Consider the following 18,176-nt stretch of genomic DNA (forward strand, 5'->3'; position numbering starts at 1 on the left):
GTGTGTGTGTCAATTCCTGGTCCTGGTAACATACAAGCCTCCTGGCCTGGTGTTCAATCCATCCTAATTCATAATTAGATAATGGAAGCCTTAGTTGTTTCATTGTAATATTTGCATTTTTTTTTCTTTTCACAAGTTTGGGATTTTATTTCACTTACAAAATACAATGTATGAGGATTGGGAACCATTAGCCTAGAGCATACAGAACTCCATGTGATTGATGGCAAGCTAAATACACAGTGCCTCAATTGCTGCACTTTTTGCTGGGTCACCTGATGTGACAGCACTGCAACATAACTTGTGCATCCTTGTTCTTCTTGTTTGACGATGGTTTTCTTGGAAGGTGGGAATGTAACACTTATGCAGTGTATGCTGTACTCGCTGGACTTGGGCCGCCTTGAACATTTATAGGTTGAGCTGGGGTGTTGTGTGTGTTTTTTTTTAGTTTTCAGACAGGAACATGCTTGTCCCGGCTCTGTGAGAGGAATGGGACAGGATCTCACAGCACAGCATCTGCAATCTGGTGGAAAGCATATGTCACAGATGGGCATCTTGTATTGCATTCACTGGTGGCCACACATGCTACAAGCCCCCGACATTCACAGTAGACACCCCCTTTGATCATCCCTGTTGATGACAAATATTAAGGAGCACAGCACATTTATCTGTGCCACATCTCCTGTACAATGTCAGTAAACCTGCTGCAAAAAAAAGATGATTATTTTTCCTTATACCTTTGTGAATTTGTTATGCAATTTGTTGTAGTGATACATTTCGTTTGATGTCCTGTATATGTGGCAAATATGCTGTATGAACATCAATTTTGATGTGTATATACAAATGTGCAATAGTAGCTTGTTACACAATGGGAAGCTATTTTTTATTTTTGTGCAAGGCTGCAAAATAAGGATATTTTTTTATCAGGCACATTTTATCCAGATTATTTGTGGTTAGATTTATAATCTATGCATTTGTCAGTGTAATTTTATACAGTATGTGATTAGTAACACCAGCCTGGGGACTACGAATAAAAATGAACTGTTGGTTTAATTGAATATACATACAACCCAATTGGTCGTTATGCTTGCTTGGCACTCACTTTGCAATTATTCTTGCTTCAGTGAAACAAAAACAAACAAGTTTATACATGAAAACAAAGTCTGTAAAATACTGTATATCCACACACCTACTTTATTTAAAGGATCTAATATAGTGAAACCTCACAGTATTAAGCTTCTGTTCGTGGTCCACTGTTAGATATTTTTAAACCTATAGATACACTGTAGGGTGGCATGATGGCTCAGTGGTTAGCATTTTGTTCCTTGCCCTTGCCCTGTTGGGACTCTGGGTTCAATTCTGGACCTGGGATACTATACGTTATGTGTGGAGTTTGTATGATTTTGTGGGTTTACATGGGTGTTCTGGCTTCCTCAGTCCAAAGACCTACTGGTAGGTAAATTGGCCTTTGATTTACCTACCAGTTGCATCTTCTTGGTAACATTTCTCATTATGCAGACTGTGATATACATCACATACAGTTAAACAAAAAATAGAACAAAATAGCAGATGCACAGACTATGATGAGTGGAGTCAAATTCCAGGATTTAGAACTGGTTCCTAATTTTTTTTGTGTTTGCTGATCATAACATAACACAGAAAGTAAAAAAAACAAACATCTAGTATTATTCTGTCATCAGTGTTGTTGACACTCATGTATACCGGACCAAATAACTTTTCCAGGCATGTGCTGAAACCATGTTATATCATTGCCATGGTTCTTTTTATTTCCAATCTCCACTCGGTTTACCTTCAGACCATGACTTTTAATTAATAATAATAATTGCTTACACTTATATAGCGCTTTTCTGGACACTACACTCAAAGTGCTTTACAGGTAATGGGGACTCCCCTTCATCACCACCAATGTGCAGCATCCACCTGGATGATGCGACGGCAGCCATAGTGCGCCAGAACGCTCACCACACACCAGCTATTAGTGGGGAGGAGAGCAGAGTAATGAAGCCACTTCATAGATGGGGATTATTAGGAGGCCATGATTGGTAAGGGCCAATGGGAAATTTGGCCAGGACGCCGGGGTTACACCCCTATGGTTTTCGAGAAACACCCTGGGATTTTTTATGACCAAAGAAAGTCAGGACCTCAGTTTTACGTCTCATCCAAAGGACGGCGCCTGTTTTACAGTATAGTGTCCCCATCACTATACTGGGGCATTAGGACCCACACAGACTGCAGGGTGAGTGCCCCCTGCTGGCCCCACTAACACCTCTTCCAGCAGCAACCTTACTTTTCCGAAGGTCTCACATCTGATAATTGTTGTGATGTCTTATTAACTGTCTCGTTTGTAAATGTGCTTTACATCATTACTATCTTACAGTTAATTTATTTTGTTGCTATTTATAAAGGTGTCAGCTAAATCAAATGAATAATATCATATTATTATGGTAAGTGCTATGATAAGGAGCTGCATTGACCCTCACAATGGGCTAAACACATGTGTTTCTAATGAAGGCGGATGCCACATGCTATCTTACAATGATTTTGCACTGGATATGACTTTAAGGAACCCACTCAGAGATCAGCGAGAAGATCAGTGATTGTACACACTGCATGAATCCTTCCAACAATCCCAAACAAAGTACTGCATGTGATGCATAAACTTGGTCACCCTGAACTGACCTGAATATTAACTCTTAGTTGCTTGGCAACTGAAGACTTAAATACCGTACATGGTAAGGGTCTGTGACTGGCCAAACTATATTAATAAAGAAGAATGCCAGATATGGTACTGTGTGGAATTCATTAAAACTATTTGTACAGTCATCACATTTATCTAAAGCTCAGTTTTTGTTAAAGTCTATATAGACAATAATTGGTAAAGAGACATCCACGAAGATCATTATTTTCATTTCGTTAGAGACATTTAAAGTAGATTGTCTCATCTTTACCTTGAAATGCGTGGTTAAAGATGCCAGAGTCTAATGTAAATCTGCAAACATACTGCAGCAGAGCGATTCAACTAATTCGTGATCCCAGAAATGAGCGCACTTAGATGCAATATTAAGGTGTGTTTGTGTGGGTGTTGTTTCATTTACACGTTAATATTCCTATTACCTGTAGAATCCCCAAAATGACTCGTTCGTGTGATATTACACACTTTCCCTAATTCATTTTAGAATAAGTGATGCTGTTTCGAGATGGAAATGAAAAGGGTTACTTGGGAAATCTGGGTTGGGAAAACAGCATGATATAGTGTAGATCCAATGAAGGCTTCCCGGTTTTGGAAAGATAGTACCCACGTGACGTAGCAAAGCCGCAACACAGCTTCTTACAGATGAACGCAAGGCGCTCCAGAATAAGGACACAGACTCGTTTAGGGCAAGAAAAAGCACTTCCAGACAACATCTCTCCGTTGCCCCCCAGATAAAAGCAGATGATGGAAGGTTATGCGCTTTCTGAAGATGCATTATTTTCCTCCTGCCTTTACAACTACACCTGGGAAAATCCATACGACCAGGTAAGCACCCGGAGTTTATTGGCATTCCCTTTTACTTCATTATAACTAAGTGCAAAGCTAGTTGTCTTCCGTACAGATGATTTCGACTTCGAGAGCAATCAACAATACTGTATTTATTAAATGGCCATAGCAGTTTTAATTGTAGATTCGAGTACGGACAATTAATTAGGATAGCAATTGTTAGTTACAGCAGGCTAAAGGAAACTCCTGGTGCGCTGTGGAGCATGCATGCTAACTAAATTAAAGGTTGCAGAACGTTCACTGTCATTATCTAACATGCTGTCATTTATTGTACATAATGTGTTTGAAGTGAACCGATTCATGCTTTATTTTTGCTAAATACTTTTTGATGGTTCTGGTGTATTAAGTCTGCTGGTGGCAACGACATGCACGTACGTCCAAGGCATCTAATAGGTGTGTCTGTAAAGCACAGAGGCAGAAAATTCTTCAATATCAGATTTGTGTAGAACATACAGGTGCCAGTTACTTGGCTGTATGTATCCTGCTGTTGTGATCCTACAGAACTTTGTGGTTACTTTGTTTGCGTGTTTAAATTAATTTTATCTAGTGGAACCTCGAAATGTTTGTTTCAGGATAAGTACAGTAATTCACTTGATCCTGGAAAATACTTGAACTTTATAACTCGCGCCGTGGAATTAGACGTCCTGCGTCATTACAAGGTCTCATTGGAGTTAACACCTGTCTTTGATTTTATAACAGACTTTCATGGGACCGTAATAAATAAACCCACCTAATGACACCCTCTTCCCTCCGCCAGGAGTTTAATGCCTAGATCACCTTAATGCCAAAGCTTCCTAGAACCTGGTTGGTGCTCTGCATGTAACAACTTTGTACATAGCCCGTGTGTGGTTGTCGTAGATGCGTGATGCTGATATAATGGAAAAGCAGCGGCAGAGTGCACTCGTTTCTAGGAAACTACAATCCCCCAACTAGCAGTTGCCAGTGTAAAGTTACAGAGGGAAGGTTGGGAGGGATCAAAAAACCTCACGCTGCCTTGGATGTTAATAATATATAAACACAATATAAAACGGTCTAACTGTAAGACTCAGAGCTGAGAGCACTTCGAGACAGCAAAGCAGAAATAGAGCTAAGCAGTCATACCAGAAGATAATTATGTCTGCTACAGTATACACTGTCCAGTAACATCTATGCAGAATTTGTAATAACAATGTTGCTTTTTATGTTTGTTTTTCTCTCTCAAAGTTATAGCAGTTATTGAGAATCCTACTCTTTCTGTGATAATCCATTTTCCATTTGATGATGTTCAGTGTAGGGCATTATTGATAAAAGCAAATCAGCTTTAATATGATGAGATATAAAACACGGATCTTACATTTCCAAATCTACATCTGTCGAGGGAATAGTTTACTTGCTTGAGACCTAATTCACTTGCATTAATCATACTCTACAGGCATGAAAATTTTGTATAACTTGGTAATAATATTAATGAGCTCTTTATTTAATCGCTACACGGGTAGAAACAGAAATGTTTTATGATTTTCAAAGTGAATGTTAACAGCCTAGTGACACAAACATATACAGTACATGTAATTGAAGGAACACACTTCTAGGTGGGATTTAACAGCAGCACTTGCAATGAATTATGGATATAAGTATTATAGTCAGGGTTAACTATGTCAAGATAATGAGCCCTAAAAATGTTTTAACAGCTGTCTGTGGCTGCTTACTTTGATGTAATATTGAAAAATGGTAGAATGTTTCCAAAGTATTCATATTTAAAACAAAAACAAAAATCTATTGCTTTGCTTAATGTGTTCCCAAAACTAAGTGGTCTTCATTCTGATGTGTAGATGTGTATATACAGAATGTTACTTTGCTGAATATTTGACTGATATCAAGTCTATGTTTTACTTCATTTTTTTTATTACATAGACTAAATGCCAAATAAAAATAAATGAATATATATATATTATATTAAGTAGGTGGAGAAGTCATTAATATTGTATTTGTTTTTATTTTACTGCTAACATTTTGATTTGTTCAGTATTTTATATACAAGCAAGTACTTAAGAACTCTGGAAATATTTTTATTTAAATGAGCCTTATTAGCAAAAAGACATATACAGTATTAAGATAAATGATATGGAAAATACAGTATTCTTATCATCACAATGTCCAAAGTACTATTCTTCTTATTTATGAGAACACAAACACAATTAATTTGTAGTTATTGGAATGTTTGTTAAACTGTTTTCAGTGTCTCTGTATTCTTTAACTGAATAACATTAGAGGATGAATGAATGCACACTGGCTGCATAAGAAAGCAGTATCCATAAAGTTAGTTGCAAGAAGATTTGAGTAGGGGAAAAAACACCAATATTAAAAAAAGAAGTTTTTGGTTGGAGCAAGGCAATGAGGTCTAATACTAGGAAAGTAAATTTTTGATTTTGGAAAATATATCAGCACATATAGTACGCATGTAGTGTAATATAACACTACAATATAACAAAGAATAACAAAGAATATTCAGGCTGTGAGTCCTTTAAAGCTTGTTTTTTGTACAGTTTCTTTTTAAGATCATTACCTAACTGACAAATGACACAGAAGGTCATGGTCTTGTGAGAGCAGGTCTAATACTTAGCAAATTCTCTTTTATCATTGCTCTGAATATTATTGCCTCTCTGTAAATGCTCAAAGTACATTCCTTCCACAGCCTTTCCTGGTAAAAGATAAATAAACTGTACACCCATGCCTAGATTACCAGTCAAGCTTGAGGATTGAGATAAACCTCTACATTATTTAGCTTCTTCTGAGTCATGAAGGCTAAAACTGTGGAATCACAGGGCGCAGCAGGGATCATAGCGTGAGCCCTAAAAAAAGACAGAAACAGTTTGTTGTGGAGGGCACAGAAAGAATCTTGAGCAGATAATAACAGCTGCAGTTTGTATTGTTCTTCTCATGTTCCTCTTTCTAGTGAGTACCACTTCTCTTAACAAAAAAAACCTTGGCCCATTAAAACCCATGCTGGACTTCATGTCTGTAGTATCCCTTTATTTGCTGTTCTAATAGGTTCTGCAGAGCTGTATGGTGGAGGTCCAGTTCTCACCATTCAGTAGTATAGTTAGTAGGAGGTTGTACTTTAATATAGTTGTACACTATAATATGTACTTTAATAGTGTTTATTTCTCCTAATCCTTTGAGGACCATTTTTTTTGCTCATTTTGACTGAAAAGAGATTTTTCAGATCACACTGCAGCAAAGCTCCCAGAGAGTGCCTAATTTGTTGTCTAAGCCTTACTGCTATATAGAGTCAACAATATTTCTTTCCTGGGGACGTCTGGAAAGTTCATTTGCTACTGGCTGGCATTTATTTAAAATGGAGTGTTTTTCCATTTAAGAGACAGAATTTACAAATTTACAAACCTCTGTATCAATAAAGGTTCTCTTCTCTCTTAAACAATTTTATTTTAGTAAGTCCTCTTTGAGTAGGATGACTATACAAATCCATGATCACCAGGTCACTTTGAGATGGGACAGGATTTGATAAATTCTTTATATTAAAAGTGGAATTCCAGGATGACATCTTTGCTGTAAATTAGTGGTTAATAACTATGCAAAGTCAAATACAGTTCACTTTTCCTACCATCAGCCAGACCAAATGAACTGCTTATCAGTGGTATTTATTGTTCTGAAGCATTGTTTCAAATTAGGCTTAATAAAAGATAAACAGGTATTTTAGCACATTTTATAACTGCAAAAATCGAATGGTAACTTCAAGTATTAGACACAGACATTTCTAGTAACAATTACTGAACATTTTATAATACTTTTCTTTAGGATAGTTAAGCATAGTAATAGATTAAGTAAATGTGTCTTGGTTAACCCACGTGATAAAAAAATTAATTTTAAGGATTATTTTAACATCCCATCCCATCTCAAAATCCCTCTGTGAACAGGAAGTCATATGGTCTCCCTAACATTCAATTTAAATTTGGATTACTGATTTCTTGAATCACCAGCCTGAAGGCAAAGACATGGAAGAAGAAAGATATCTTCTCCAGACAAACAACAAAAAAGAAAACTTGTTCTGTTCTAGAACAATCCATTTCTTTGTGTATATGATGTGCATTAATCACAATGACAGGACTTGTTCAGACTTGTTCAGACTTGTTCACCTTGTGCATTTAGATGATGGTTTAATGGTTTGCTGATGTATTTCTTTGAGGGCTAAATCCGTTTGTGTGATTGTTGTATTGCAGAAAATTCAGAAAATCAACATTTTAAAAGTAGGAATGCACAGAAGAATTTGGTTTACTATATTGTGAGGTTTGGAAAGCCAAGAGTAGTAAATTATGGACTTATATACTATATGTAGCAAATGTTTTCTAGAGAAAGAACTTTTTCAATGCCAGCCCAAGAGCCTGTTAAACAGTTAAAATGGATATCTAGAATATTGTTCTCAAAGTGTGCCTCCATAATGTTGAGCATTCTGTGCAATATTATAGTTAACCTCATATAATGCAGCACAGGTCAGGATTGATTAATTATTAATTTAATGCCTGTGAGTCAGTTATGATTTTACCTTTTTTTTTGGTTTAAGTTTTGTTACCTTTCCTTTCGTTTTCTGTTTAAGAAATGTTTGACTTATTGGATTTCTTGTTTCCTTACCCATAGGTATAGTTCATTCCTGTTCTTTGCTAATGGCTCGCCTGAAGCATTGCTCTTAGCTGTGCACAGTGTTCTTCTGGGTTTAGACTAGGTCCATGTAAAGGTATTGTAGCAACCTTAAAATATGTCGGTCGATTCAGACTTACTACTGTATACTGAGCATTTTAGTGTTTGTGCAATTTGAGAAACTATCTTTTGAGTTTTGGCAATTTGAGATTTGGCTTTAACTGGATTGGCTGAGGTAACGACAGCCTGGACATTAGGCAGAAGCGGTTTGCCACCATTCCTCCATCTCACTCCACAAAGAAGTCGAATGGAGAGGAGCTCATGGAAGAACGATGATGGGGTGTGGGGAGGATGCAAAATGCCAAGAGCTGGGATAGTGAAATTCATTACTCATATTTGCACTGACTGTATCTAGGGGGTGGTTGATGGTTCACCCTTTGTTTCTGAACTTCAATTAAAAAACCCTGTTAGCATAATTATTTAGGTCTGTTTATCTGCTTTCAAATGCTGTAGCCAATAGGTTATGCCTTTATTAATAAGAACAGTTTGCTGTTGGAAACGTTTTGCTTCTGCTAGTTTTTCTTTCACATCACTGATAAAATTATTCCTTGTGCATACAGTACTCCTAACAGTGTTGGTATGTAGTCTGTAAGTTGTTTCTTGTGTTGTACAGTAGGTATTTTCTTATTATGAATGATAACGCTGTTTTGAAACTTTCTATTCAGTAGAATAGCCCATACTGAAATATTTAGCAGTTTTTCATGAAGTGATATGGATCTATACTTCAATGGGAAGACAGTTTCTACTTTGCAATGTGGGTTTTCAAATTTTAGTTTGTGGGCCATTTAGTTCTTGTAGTTTAGTATATTGTTGTTTGTTTGCAGCCAAGCTATTAAGAGTTACAATAGTTTATACAGATTTATGCCTTAATGATTGGCTTTTTAAAACTAAATTGAACAATATTTCTTGTTCTGTATGTAATACGATTATCAAGAGACAGAAGGCTCTTTTCATGGATCCTTACCAGAGCAGATGAGTCATTACCACATCATTTTTATAATGTTATTTTTCATTTTCAACAAAAGCAGATACATGTGGCAATTCCAAATTTTGCGCACGCTAAAGAAAAATGTAAAAAGTAAAAAAATAGTTTGTTAAAAAAGAATAAGATGTAAAGGCTAGAGAAAGCTGTCAAAATATAACGTTAGGGACTGTAATACTGTATTTGTGCAGAATCTTAAAAGACAAATTTTACTTTATCTGGCTTCAGAAATACCGGGTAGGGATAAGGAGGGGTACGCATCTTTCATTTAAACGGTATACGTAATCTGACGGACAAGCAGATCAAGGCCAATACAAGGCAACATGTTCTATTTAGTTTTCTGGGGATCACATCGAAAGAATGGTGAAAGTGGGACATTTTTGAACATACAGTACGTTGGAAGCAGTTCAATATTTGGATTGGTTGCCCAGTTCGCTGCTGTAACTTGTATGCTGTATCATTTGGTTATTTAAAGGTGAAGGTTCTAGGGGTGTCCAAATGATTCTTTAACACCACATAAAAATAGTAAAGTTTCTCTTGTGATATTACAAGATTCTAACATGAATATGGTCATTAAAAAAAATGTAGTACTAAATATGCACACAGCTCATACATTTTTTTATATTGGTTTATATCAATGAAATGATTGGACAGTTGTGGGGCATTTATCCAAATAATTCAGTATGGGAGCTAACTGGTTTCAAAGAACTTTATTTCTTATTTTTTAATGGAAAACAAATTTAAAGTTATCAAGAAATGACTGTGAGTGCTAAAAATACAAAACGCAACACTAATATTTTCTTAATACCTTCCAGGTCGGTCAATCAGTGTGCATAGATATTGCAATAGCCTAATATCATTTTGGGCAGGGCTGTTCAGAGGATAAAGTGTAGTGATACTCATTCCAGTTCACTGGAATGTAACATTGCAACATAATCTCAAAGATGTAATTGCAACTTGGTTTTGTAATAAAATCCACTTAATCACAGATGTCATTAACATGCAAAATTTCTATGTATTCTTTGTTTAGTAAATGGAAAAGCGCACACATTTAATTAATTAAATATATTTGGCTACTTTACTAGAATGCTGTGAGTGTTCAATGTTGATTGAATATTAATTAAAATGACTTACTATACAGCATTATCAGTTTGGTCAAGGAAATGTTTTTCAAGAGAACCATTATTTTCCAGAAGAAATCTCTGAATGCTTTAGGTCCAGTATGATAGTATTTTATATTCTCTACACTGAGTGTCAAGAGACAGGGCCTATTCTTTGATATTTAGTGCCACCCCAGCAACAAATAAATTACTTAACCTCCATGAAAAATGAAACCAAAAACATGGCAAACTGCAGGTTTATTAAGGCTTGCACTGGAGAAAGGGGGAAAAAAACAAAGAAAGCTTGTGTGTTATACTGAATCCCAATTATTGACCTTACTCTATGCTATAAGCGGTAGTTTTGGTGCATTGCGACATGTGGACTGCTTTTTACTCAAAGACCCAAAGTTATGGTAATGAATCTGGATTGGTCAGTGAGTTTATTAATTTCAGATGGTGTTTCAATGAAATTAGGTTGGTGGTCTTGGGTTAGCACTTAAAATAAACACCACACATTGCTGGCATGGGGTCAGAAACAGAGGCTGAGATTTTTTTATGCAGGGAATATTACATTGCCACTTCTTGAACTGTCCTTATTCCGTTATTAAATAGACTCTGGCCTTGAGTTTTGCTGCTCAAGCACTTCTTGTAAGCTTCCCTACTTTGCCTTTGAAGCATTTAAACTGATGCACAAAAGAAAAGCAACGCTCAGGTCTCATAGACGTCTTTAATGGGTTGGTGTAAATGAAGCATTACTGTTACACAGTGTTTTTTTAATTCATGTACTAAGTGGGACTAAAATTAACTTTATTCCAAATCCTTAAAATCAATGTAGTGGACTTCTCCAGAATAAAGGGTGAAACCCAAATCAATGGACAGAAGTGGAAACTGTATGAAAGTGTATTTAAACCTGGGTACATGGGACATGTCTTTACACAAAGAGTTGTGGGAGAATAGAACCAGCTAAATAGCCAATAGCCTGGCTTCCTTTAAGAAACACCTGTGTGAGATCAGAAGACATCCTCTCATTTGTAATCATTCTTGTTCTTGTTTTCTTTGACTTACTGCTGACCAGCACTAAATACATGCAGCCTGAGTGGTATGGGGAATAGTATAATTTTCCAAGTTTCTTTTCTTTTCCTTTCAGCATGGAATGAACATTTACCTGTTCCTGTGCAGCCTACACATGCTGATACTGTTGCCTTCTCGAACGTCTTTTGCCAAATTGGACTACTTGGGGGTTAAATTAGTTACCTAAGGAGGATGGTAATCAAGTATTTAAACATGATTATTAAAATTAGTTAGCTGAAGGACTTTGTCAATAGATCTCTGAGCAGTTAGGTTGCTCTCAGTCTGCACCAAAGGTTTCTTTATTTTAAAGATTCCTTCTCACATCATCGTATTTCTACCGCCTTGCCAGCTGGCGTGTGCAATGCAACAGGAAGCATATCGTACACCATGAAATCTCCATGCATGTTGTCTTCTTTCAGGCCTGTCAAGGGCAAAGTGGCTTTCTCATTCTCAAGCTCCCAGAGATGGTGATTTTGTCTCTGGGTTGTTAACATGATATCCTTCATCTGATATCCACTTTCAATTAGACAGCGTGTTACAGTCATTCTGCTGAGGCGCAGGGTCTTTTTACACCGCTGTCTGAAAGCAATTATGTAGAATGACCAGATAGATGTGAATGTCCTGGACCAGGGTTTTGTCACTGTTTTCCAAGACGTATTGTGTCTCTCAGAGCCAGTTAGCTGGATTTACAGAACAAATCTGCCTTCTGGGATATGATCTGTCCCTTATGAATCCAATTTTTGCCTCTCCTGACTAGGCTGTTGATTATTGAAACAGAATATTTCATTCTTCAGGCAGTTTCTATCATAGGCAGGCCCCTTCAATCATGGCAGTTGCAACAGGTTGCTTCTTATTACTCAAGCAGGACATGGTGCCATCTTTTATGGTTCTTACAATAATTAAAATTATGGCTATTTGAATGGTTATTCATACAGATACTTAATCAACTCATTAGACAGTTCTAACTCGGCCCGAATGCTAAACATTGAGCACCTGCTGTGTTTATGAAATCGCATGATATACTGTACACTCATTATTTTCTCACATGGGGAAATTCCTACTCATCCAATTAAAAAATATATCTCCTGATATTTAAAATGTAAAAGTCTTTATTTGGGGGGAAAATGATGTGGGTGTTAGCACTGCTGTCTTACAGTACTGGGTTCAAGTCACGGTTTCCTTGTGGCCAAGTGTGATCCGGCCAACTGGTCCGATTTCCTCTGACAGTCCAATGATATGGAACAAGTAAAGGTCTATTCCATGCTGAAAAGAGAAGAAAAGAAACAGGCTGTGGAGCCTACTTCCGGTGTGATTCAGCACGGAATAAACCTTTACTTGTTCCTTTGCAGCCTGCACATGCTGACGCAGCTACCTACTTGAACTCCTTCAGTCCAGTGACATGCAGCCTAATTATTTTGATGTCTCCCTGTACGAGTGTGTGCTCTGTGACAGACTAGTGTCTTGTCCTCACAAGCTTCTTGTCTAAAGGGTTAGGCTTAGGCTCCCTGGGATCCTGCATTGGACTGAGTGGTTATTGAAAATGGATGGATATCATTATGTGCTCAGTGAACAGTGGATGTAAAGTGTTTTGGCTGCTTATCCGTATGCTTCCCTTGAAGGGTCACCCTCTTAGAAGAGTCCTTTGCTGTCTTTGTTGTTTTTTTAGGACCATGATTTTTACGCTGCATTTTCAAGGGGGCACTGGCTGTCTGATACACCTGTGAGCCTGAAATTGTTTTGAAACAGAATTTTAAACATACTCAGGCACAAACTAAAAGATGTAACTAATTAACAGGATCTCAGGATCTCCATGTAAAAACATCCTAGTATAAAATGTGTTTCCAGTGGAATGTGAAACGTACAGTATAGACCACCTTCATGTAATTACTGCCTAGAATAATTCCTGAAAAAAAAAAAGCTTGATAAACAGGCTGTTCCAATGAGTGCCTTCCCTTTTTCTTTGCAAGCATGTTTATTCATTCATCAGCAAAAACAAGTAGGGGAGTGCAAAATAATTGAGCTCTGAGGGCTCGCAGAAGGAGGAGCTCTCCTGGGAGGTGGTCTTCACTGACTACGCCACGTCAATTCCCCTCCTCAGGGCTCCTTCTTCAACAGTGCCACAGAGATGAGTAATGGTGGGTTAGATGAGAATTAAAACTCAGCAAGAAGTGTTACTACGCACCTGAGAACTGTTATCATTAAAAATGGAAATTTGGCTCTCAGTTTCTTGTCTCAGTTTACACGACGATAGATGTCTGTTGCAAACGTAACATAGAATCAGGCAGGCTGAAATAACTTTCATTAAAAAAAAAAAACAGTTGTAGCGTAGATGATTAAAATGTTATTGAAAGGATCCCAAGTCATTTAAAGAACTCAGCAACTGGGAGGTTACATTTTCAGAATACAAAATATTAGAAGTACCATTACAAGATAATGGGGTATTTTAAGATGCTTACATTTCTGCATCCCTCCAGTGAAGGTAATGCATGCTGTCACCAGTTCACCAGAGTTCTATAGTGACATATCAGTGTTTGGTTTGTGTTTTATTCATATTTAGAAAACAGGGTTGTGTTTGTAAATTGTGGCACTATGCCTTGGGATTATGATGGTACATTTGAGAAAAGGTGAATTTTCATGTTATCACAGTAGATGTCAATATTCCTCAGAAATGTTACACATTTTTAGAAATTTGATTTTCCAAAATTTTGAAATTTTCCAAGTTTCTTTTCTTTTTCTTTCAGCATGGAATGAACATTTACCTGTTCCTGTGCAGGCTACACATGCTGATACTGTTGCCTTCTCGAACGTCTTTTGCCAAATTGGACTACTTGGGGGTTAAATTAGTTACCTAAGGAGGATGGTAATCAAGTATTTAAACATGATTATTAAAATGAAAGGAAATGCAAATTAAAATACAAATCAAAGAATGGTACCTTTCATTAAGAGCCATGACATATTGTGAAAATCAAAAACCTTACAAGCTATGGAAGTGTACGAAACTCCTGAGCATTAACATTATCCTGGCAGCTTGATCAGATTGGTTGATCGCAACTGTTTCTTGTTGATGGCATTAGTGCATTGGTGCAACAGATTCTGTTAGGCTCAGGGCAGGAGGAAAATATGGCCATGGTGTGGTAAAAGCAGGGGTCTCAACATTGCTTTTGTTTTGTTGTGCTATTGGAAACCCAGCACTGTCTCATCTTGCACATTGGCCTGCTGGGAAAACTAGCACTTGGATATTGACTTGAAGGAGCTGAAAAATAGTTAGCTGAAGGACTTTGTCAATAAATCTCTGAGCAGTTAGGTTGCTCTCAGTCTGCACCAAAGGTTTCCTTATTTTAAAGATTCCTTCTCACATCATCGTATTTCTACCGCCTTGCCAGCTGGCGTGTGCACTGCAACAGGAAGCATATCGTACACCATGTCTATGCATGTCTAAAATAATGGGGTATTTTAAGATGCTTACATTTCTGCATCCCTCCAGTGAAGGTAATGCTTGCTGTCACCAGTTCACCAGAGTTCTATAGTGACATATCAGTGTTTGGTTTGTGTTTTATTCATATTTAGAAAACAGGGTTGTTTTTGTAAATTGTGGCATTGGGATTATGGTGGTACATTCAAGAAAAGGTGAATTTTCATGTTATCACAGTAGATGTCAATATTCCTCAGAAATGTTAGACATTTTTAGAAATTTGATTTGATAAATGTGTACGATATGTATAGTATGAGATCACACTCTTGTTGTTTGGGATACTGTAAATCCTTGCACTGCACTGTATTGTCATGTACAATTCTTGATTATCTGGGAATAAGACGGTGACACTGTGTTTTGCATTACTGCCCTGCAGTGCTAGGGCTCTGAGTTCAAATCCCTGGGTTTAAATCTGTGAGGAGTTTGTGTGTTCTCCTCATATTTGTGTGGGTTTCCTCTGAGTCCTCTAAGAATTGTCTTCTGGGGGAGCTGGCACTACATTTGTGTGTGCTCTGTATGGGATAAGAAGTTAGAAAATTGAAGAAAAAGAACATCTTAAATATTGATTCTGTAATATTTATGGAACTCAAGTAGGTCCTTGAGTTCATCATTAGAGCAAAATGTAACATGTAAAAATGATTTATCTTGTAGACAATGCTATTACACTTGGTTTCGATTACGAATCATTATTCCCCAACATTGAAGTTGAGCTCTCACCATCTTGCAATACACCACCGACCCAACAAGCAGATCAAGCTGTGATCATGCTAAATTTAAATGCATAGACAGTGTGTGGGGAAAAATTAAATTTGTCCTGAAGTATCGAATGACTTTGTTGGTTTTGATTAGTTTGACCTGGTGACATTGTTTATTTCTATTTGTTTTATATGGATTTTAGGTAAATTAAATGTACTGTATACACCAGTGTCAGAACTGTCCGTTGGGAATGTATCTAATGTTTTTTACAATATTCCTTGTGGATATTAATTCCCTTTTCAAAGTAATTTTGCCATAAGTTACATTATTCAGGAACATAACCTAGACTTATAACAGCTGTGAAACTTATATACTTATATACTGTACATTAAACATATACTCAGCCTGATTAAGTCAATACTCTTATAGTCCTGAACCCTCCATATCTTCATTGTTGTAATGGAGAATAATTCCCGTTTATGATATATGTCATTTTGCTATATATTGGGACTTTCTGGACCCAACAACATAATATACTGTCAACATAACATACTGTTAACATACAGTATAGTGGGAACTACCTGTACTTGGATTTTGTTTTTGTCAGTTTTAATACATTGCAACAAATACTGTATGTACATTGTCCTTTACCTGTAAGTATTGCAATTATATTTTAATTACATTTCCTGATTATTTTGTGTAATATGTTTTATTAAATACCCTTTATTGTGCCATTGTACATATATTTTGTAAAAACTGTCAAACTTTTCTGCCAAATATTTCTTTTGATTTCAGCCTAAAGGACGGACGTATACAATATCAAGAAATTTGTAATGCAGGCATTCTTGAGAATCTGGGCAAAACACCTCTACAAGTCTACTAGAATGGCTGAAAATGAATAAAAAGTCTTATAAACTGTTTTAAATTAATATTTAGATGCTTTTGTATGCATCTATGTTCCTTTATCCTACTTTATGGGGTAATTTATTTATTTTGTTTATTTCCTAATCAAGGAGAACCTAAAATTGCCCTGTCCTAGACCAGGGTTCACAATTGCAAAATGGCAAAAATATATAAAAATCTCTTGAAACAATGAAATACCTACACAGACTGATAGAAGGGACATGGAAATGTTTATATTAAGACATATTCGATAGAAATGTTTTTTTTTATGTTGTAAATGCTGTCTCTCAAAAATTGGGTCCCACTTTAATGTCACCATTGTCAGAGTTTTACAAAAGTGTTATAAAATCAGGAATAAACATGGGCAGCTATATCCAAAGGGCCCCTTTTCCACTTCCTGGTTTCATTGCGTGTGACACATCTCCTCATGGTCTGGTAGTTTTTTTATTTTTTGATAAATGTAATAAATAATGTTTCAAATGGCCATGTCACAACCATAAGACCTCAACTCCATTGTCTTTTAGATTAAAAAATAAATACATCATGTATTAAAAATATTTGTATTTCATTAGTTGGAAGAGAACTTTTCATAAATGGGCTAAAATAAAAATGCTGCTCTGTAGATAACGTGTGAGAAAAACAAACGTAATTATGTCAACTCTGTACAATGTCACCTCCTTCAGATATTTTGTCTTACAGTGTTGACATCAAGGCTGATGGAGTTGATTATGCACAATTTTATCAACTATAATTGTAATATGCAATTAAAATCAGCAAACAATCTTGGCTAAATTGCTTAGCTTTTTCTTTACAACATTTATTGTTGTGGATGAATAAAAACAGCAAATAACACTATTTAGTCCTGCTTTTATAATTTAGGCACACATGGTTAGACAATCACTGACTTTAGAGGAGTGCAAGAGAAGGAGCAGAGAATACCAAAGAAAGAAGGGAGAGAATTAACAGTCAACCAGACACTAAGGCCCAAGAATTAGCAAAGGAGAGACAAAGATGGAGAAGAGTGTCTGAAGGAAAAATAAAGAAAATAGGAGACTTAAGTGAGAAAGAGAAGAGACAAGAAAGAAAGGCATGGAGACGGTCACAGATAATAATAATGTTTCTTTATTAGCCCTATACAATTTCTTGCATTAGGAATGCGTCTTTTCGCATACCCCAGCTTTTCTCCAGGGAGACACAAACTTTCTCTAGATGTTAGGGGCTTTATTGAGCCAGAACATGTCTGTCGCCTACTACCCAGTAAATAAAAAATAAACCACATGTCTCCTGACAATAAAGAAAATTTAGATGTATTCTGAAACTAAACTCTATAGTAGTTCTTGTTGTGATGGTTTCTGTTTTGCTGGAAATTTTGGGGGGATCATGCCAGTTGCCTATGACCCAGTAAATAAAAGATAAGCCTCATACTACCTGGTAATGAAGAAAATTCAGATGTATTCTGTAACTTAAATGGTTTCTGTTTTAGTTGGAAATTTTGTTAGTTTAAGACAATTAGTCTAGACAGTTTTTGATGTTCTAAGAAGTAAATAAAACATTTTTTAAATATATTCTCAAATCCGTCACTTACTGGTCAACTCAAACAATCACTTCCATCAGTGGTCTTTTTTCTAGAAATAGAATATTTTCTAGAAAATGACATTTACCGCTGCAATATAACTGTTTATTTTGATGAAACAATTGCCT

The 18,176-nt window shown here is 36.4% G+C and overlaps 1 protein-coding gene across 1 annotated transcript in view; it reads left to right on the forward strand.

Annotated features, from left to right (window-relative positions):
- Positions 1–3,385: 3,385 nt before the first annotated feature.
- The window catches only part of ppargc1a (peroxisome proliferator-activated receptor gamma, coactivator 1 alpha), a 325,924-nt gene continuing 311,133 nt past the window's right edge, over positions 3,386–18,176 (forward strand). Inside the window, exon 1 of the mRNA XM_015345244.2 lies at positions 3,386–3,535. Within this exon, the coding sequence (XP_015200730.1) occupies positions 3,452–3,535 (84 nt within the window). The 5' untranslated portion in view covers positions 3,386–3,451. The remainder of the gene's footprint in view (positions 3,536–18,176) is intronic.

Source organism: Lepisosteus oculatus, chromosome 1, assembly GCF_040954835.1.
Source record: "Lepisosteus oculatus isolate fLepOcu1 chromosome 1, fLepOcu1.hap2, whole genome shotgun sequence".
NCBI classification, from domain to species: Eukaryota; Metazoa; Chordata; class Actinopteri; order Semionotiformes; family Lepisosteidae; genus Lepisosteus; species Lepisosteus oculatus.